Source organism: Limulus polyphemus, unplaced genomic scaffold, assembly GCF_000517525.1.
Source record: "Limulus polyphemus unplaced genomic scaffold, Limulus_polyphemus-2.1.2 Scaffold438, whole genome shotgun sequence".
Lineage (NCBI taxonomy): Eukaryota > Metazoa > Arthropoda > Merostomata > Xiphosura > Limulidae > Limulus > Limulus polyphemus.
In genome coordinates this window covers 255,387-258,777 of record NW_013666048.1, presented here as the reverse complement: position 1 = coordinate 258,777, position 3,391 = coordinate 255,387, and the positions used below count along the sequence as shown (strand labels likewise).

The window sequence follows — 3,391 nt, the reverse complement described above, 5'->3', positions numbered from 1 at the left end:
GTGCAAAATGGTGTATGTTTTTTTTTTTTTAGTTAAACTGATTTCTGGTGAAATATAGAAAAGTTTATGAGAGTTTCTTTAGTAGGCAGGGTTTTATTCACATGTGTATGTACATTTCTAAAAATGTCAATTTTGATTAGTAGAAGTTAATACACTGTTTGTGAAGTGGGTTATGAAAATTAATATTTGTGTGAATATATAAAATCCTTTAGGTTGTTACACAGTCTATATTTATTTGATACTGCAAGTTAACAGTTTGTTTACAGGAGTAAGAATAAAACTAAATATTTTTTATTTTTTTTTTAGGAAACCTGTCATACTTATTCCATTGCTAGATAAAGAAAATCATGCAAATAGTGAAGTTGCAGATGTTAGGTATGTACTTATGCTTCTTTTCAAATTTTAGCATTATCCAGCAAACCATCAGTGCTTGAAATCTGGTAATTAACAGTAATCTAGAGTGGCTCAATTTCAGTTAAAAATGAGGAATGTAATATGAAGTATGGACACATTACATTGCTGCTTTAGTTTTTACACTATAGCCCTATGTATATTTTAATATAAGTACTCTTTATCACTACACAATAAAATAATCTTTCTTTACAGTTCACTGTAATTATGGAAAATATTAGATAGATAAACCAGACACAATAGGAGCTTACAAAATGTATAATCTATTTGGCCAGTGATAAACTGGACCCTTTCAGGCAGCTGGCATGATATAATGCAAGAAGATTCACTGTAGATACAGTTTCATCTATATACTTCAGTAATACCATAATAATTTTTCATCTGTGTTCAAGCAAAGGTTTTAAACTGAATAAGTTTATGTATTGTAAAATAAAGTTTATATGATGTTGAGTTTTCACTGAGTGGTCAAAAGTTTTAGAAGCCCCTCTTAATTTTTTATTATTCTATACCCATTTAGTTTTACTTAAAGTTTATTTTGTATATTATAAACTTTACATTTTGTTTTGTGTGTCTTAATTTTTCATAGTCAAGAACAAGAAAAAAACAAAAGTGCAAGATCTGTACCAAAAAACAAATCACTTGAAGCTCATAGAATAGGTGTTCCTGGTAGATCCAAATATATCTTAGGAAGTAAAGCAGTGAAGTAAGTTAGTAGTTTCATTTTATACAACTAATCCTAAACCTTTGTATTTAAGCATGTTGAATAATGGCTGTTCTGGATTTATCTACAATGAAACACTTAATTTTTCATAATATTATATTAGAAACAAATAACAATTTGTATAAATATAGACTGAGACAACAAAGGAGACTTGGCTCATCAAAAACACCGTCTTCTGATCTCCCTTACCAAACAGAAAAGTAATCATTAAAGCCAGCTCTAATTTCTAAAATATTCAGCAATCCTTTGAAGATGTAGCCTCTACCATTGTAGATTGCATTTAACACCCTATTCAAGAAATAAAACTGTCTCAACTGGAGATGCATCTGACCTTTCCAAATATTATAAGTATGACCTTTTGCCCTACTGCTCTCAGAATTCAAGACAAAAAATATGTCATGCCTCACTTTTATTCACACCCTTAATTTTCAATACTTTAATTATGTTGTCTTAAACTCTTCTCTTTTCAAGACAAGATAAGATCACAGCCTATCCTCATGTGACAAGCTATGCTTCCTTATAATCATCCTAATACTCCTGTAAACCATCTTCAACAATGTCCATATTTAAGAGTTGTGTCAACCAATGCCCCAAGGATCTTTTCCTCATTAACTTAAAAAGATTCATTTGTAAGTTGTTTTATTTGTATTATGATAACCCACATACCAAAGCTTATACTGTAATGCCATCTACCATATGTTTGCCTAATTAACCAACCAAACCTAGGTTTCTGTAAAATCAAAACATCCTTGTTATAACCAGCCTGACTATATTATCAGTAAACTTAACCAGCTATTAATGTACCTTATTCACTTTGTTTGAGCAATTTATATATTATAATCTCAAAAAAACACTTGAGATGTGGATTTAAAAAGTTATTTGAACAACACAAATTCTTGTGACATGAAATCAAACCTATTCTGCTTTTTACTCTATCATAGTTATGTTTTTATTGCATGTGCCTGTTAGATTAGCTTTGATAAAAATCAAACCAAAAACCCCAAGTTTGCTATTAATTGTCTTTGTCTACAGTAATACTCAATGTTTTATGTCCCAAGTTTAAAATTTCTTTTATACATTTCTCACATATTTCAGTTTTGTTTTTAGGTCTACTTATATTTTATTTTTCAGTCGAAAGAAAGGCTCCTACACCAGAAATAAACGTAAAAATTTTATGAAGCAGTTATTGGAACCCCATGTTACATTATGGAAAGATAAAGTAAGTAAATGAAATCACAGTCCATGAGTTAAATAATTGAGGTAGAAATCCTTAAGTACTGTGATAATGTGTTTGAGTGCAGTTATTTTACTTTAAAATATATCATCAGAATATTTAATGAAAGTGACTGTTTGAAAATACAATTGTTTGGAAGCCTTGAAAAGGTTAAGTTTGTAGTTTATCTTTTAACTCCTCTCTTCATCACTAAGTAGAATATGAAATTTTTTATGTTTATAAAAGTAGTGGTGAATTGGCCACAATTCATAATACAATAAAATTAAATGTATAAAATCTAGTACCCTTCAAAAAAGTTCTGTAATGAATGATTTTATGATCATGATATTGTTTTGAACTTTTATAAACTCAGTGTCCATTTTTATTCTATTAACATGACTTCCATGTGAAATAAGTTATTTTCAAGACTCGAAAAAAAATCTTTACAAGGATAACACAACTTTATATAAATCTGCTTATGATTAGGTTTGACATCATATCAAAAGCAATAAAGAACTTGCATGGTTGTGTCATGATATAGAAGGCTGTTTGGTTTAAGTTTTGTTATAATAAGAGTTAAAAGCAGACAATTGTAGGTTTTGTTAAGAACTAATTGGTGTCGAGAATATAGAAAGGGCCAGACGACTATGTAATAAAGATATAAATAGCGTGAGATGAGCGGGAAACAGCAGACAGACAGTATTATATAGATAAAAGCAAAGTGAATATAGCTGTGTGAAGTTAATTACCATAGATGTGATAGGCCTAACGACTGTCATTGGCCTAACATTTAATATGTTAGAGTGAAACTAACAGTATAAAAAAAGATACGAAGGATAATTTTATTCCGTCAAAGCATGGATCTAAAGTAATTGAATCAGCCTAGGTATATATTTGAAAACAAGTAAAGTGTATGCTGTTTTTGTCCTTGAATGTATCGTTAACAAGTCACAGACACCTACTCTAGAAGAATCCTAAGCCCAACAACAACATAGTATATTGTTGCGTCAGCGAGGTCACGTGACTAGTGTCACGCCCCCTGCTTT

The 3,391-nt window shown here is 30.0% G+C and overlaps 1 protein-coding gene across 1 annotated transcript in view; it reads left to right on the top strand.

Moving 5' to 3' along the window:
* LOC106458277 overlaps nucleotides 1-3,391 on the top strand; it is a 10,215-nt gene that overhangs the window by 3,038 nt on the left and 3,786 nt on the right. The window contains exons 2-4 of the mRNA XM_022384429.1: nucleotides 307-375; nucleotides 998-1,114; nucleotides 2,264-2,351. Of these exons, the coding sequence (XP_022240137.1) occupies nucleotides 307-375; nucleotides 998-1,114; nucleotides 2,264-2,351 (274 nt within the window). The remainder of the gene's footprint in view (nucleotides 1-306; nucleotides 376-997; nucleotides 1,115-2,263; nucleotides 2,352-3,391) is intronic.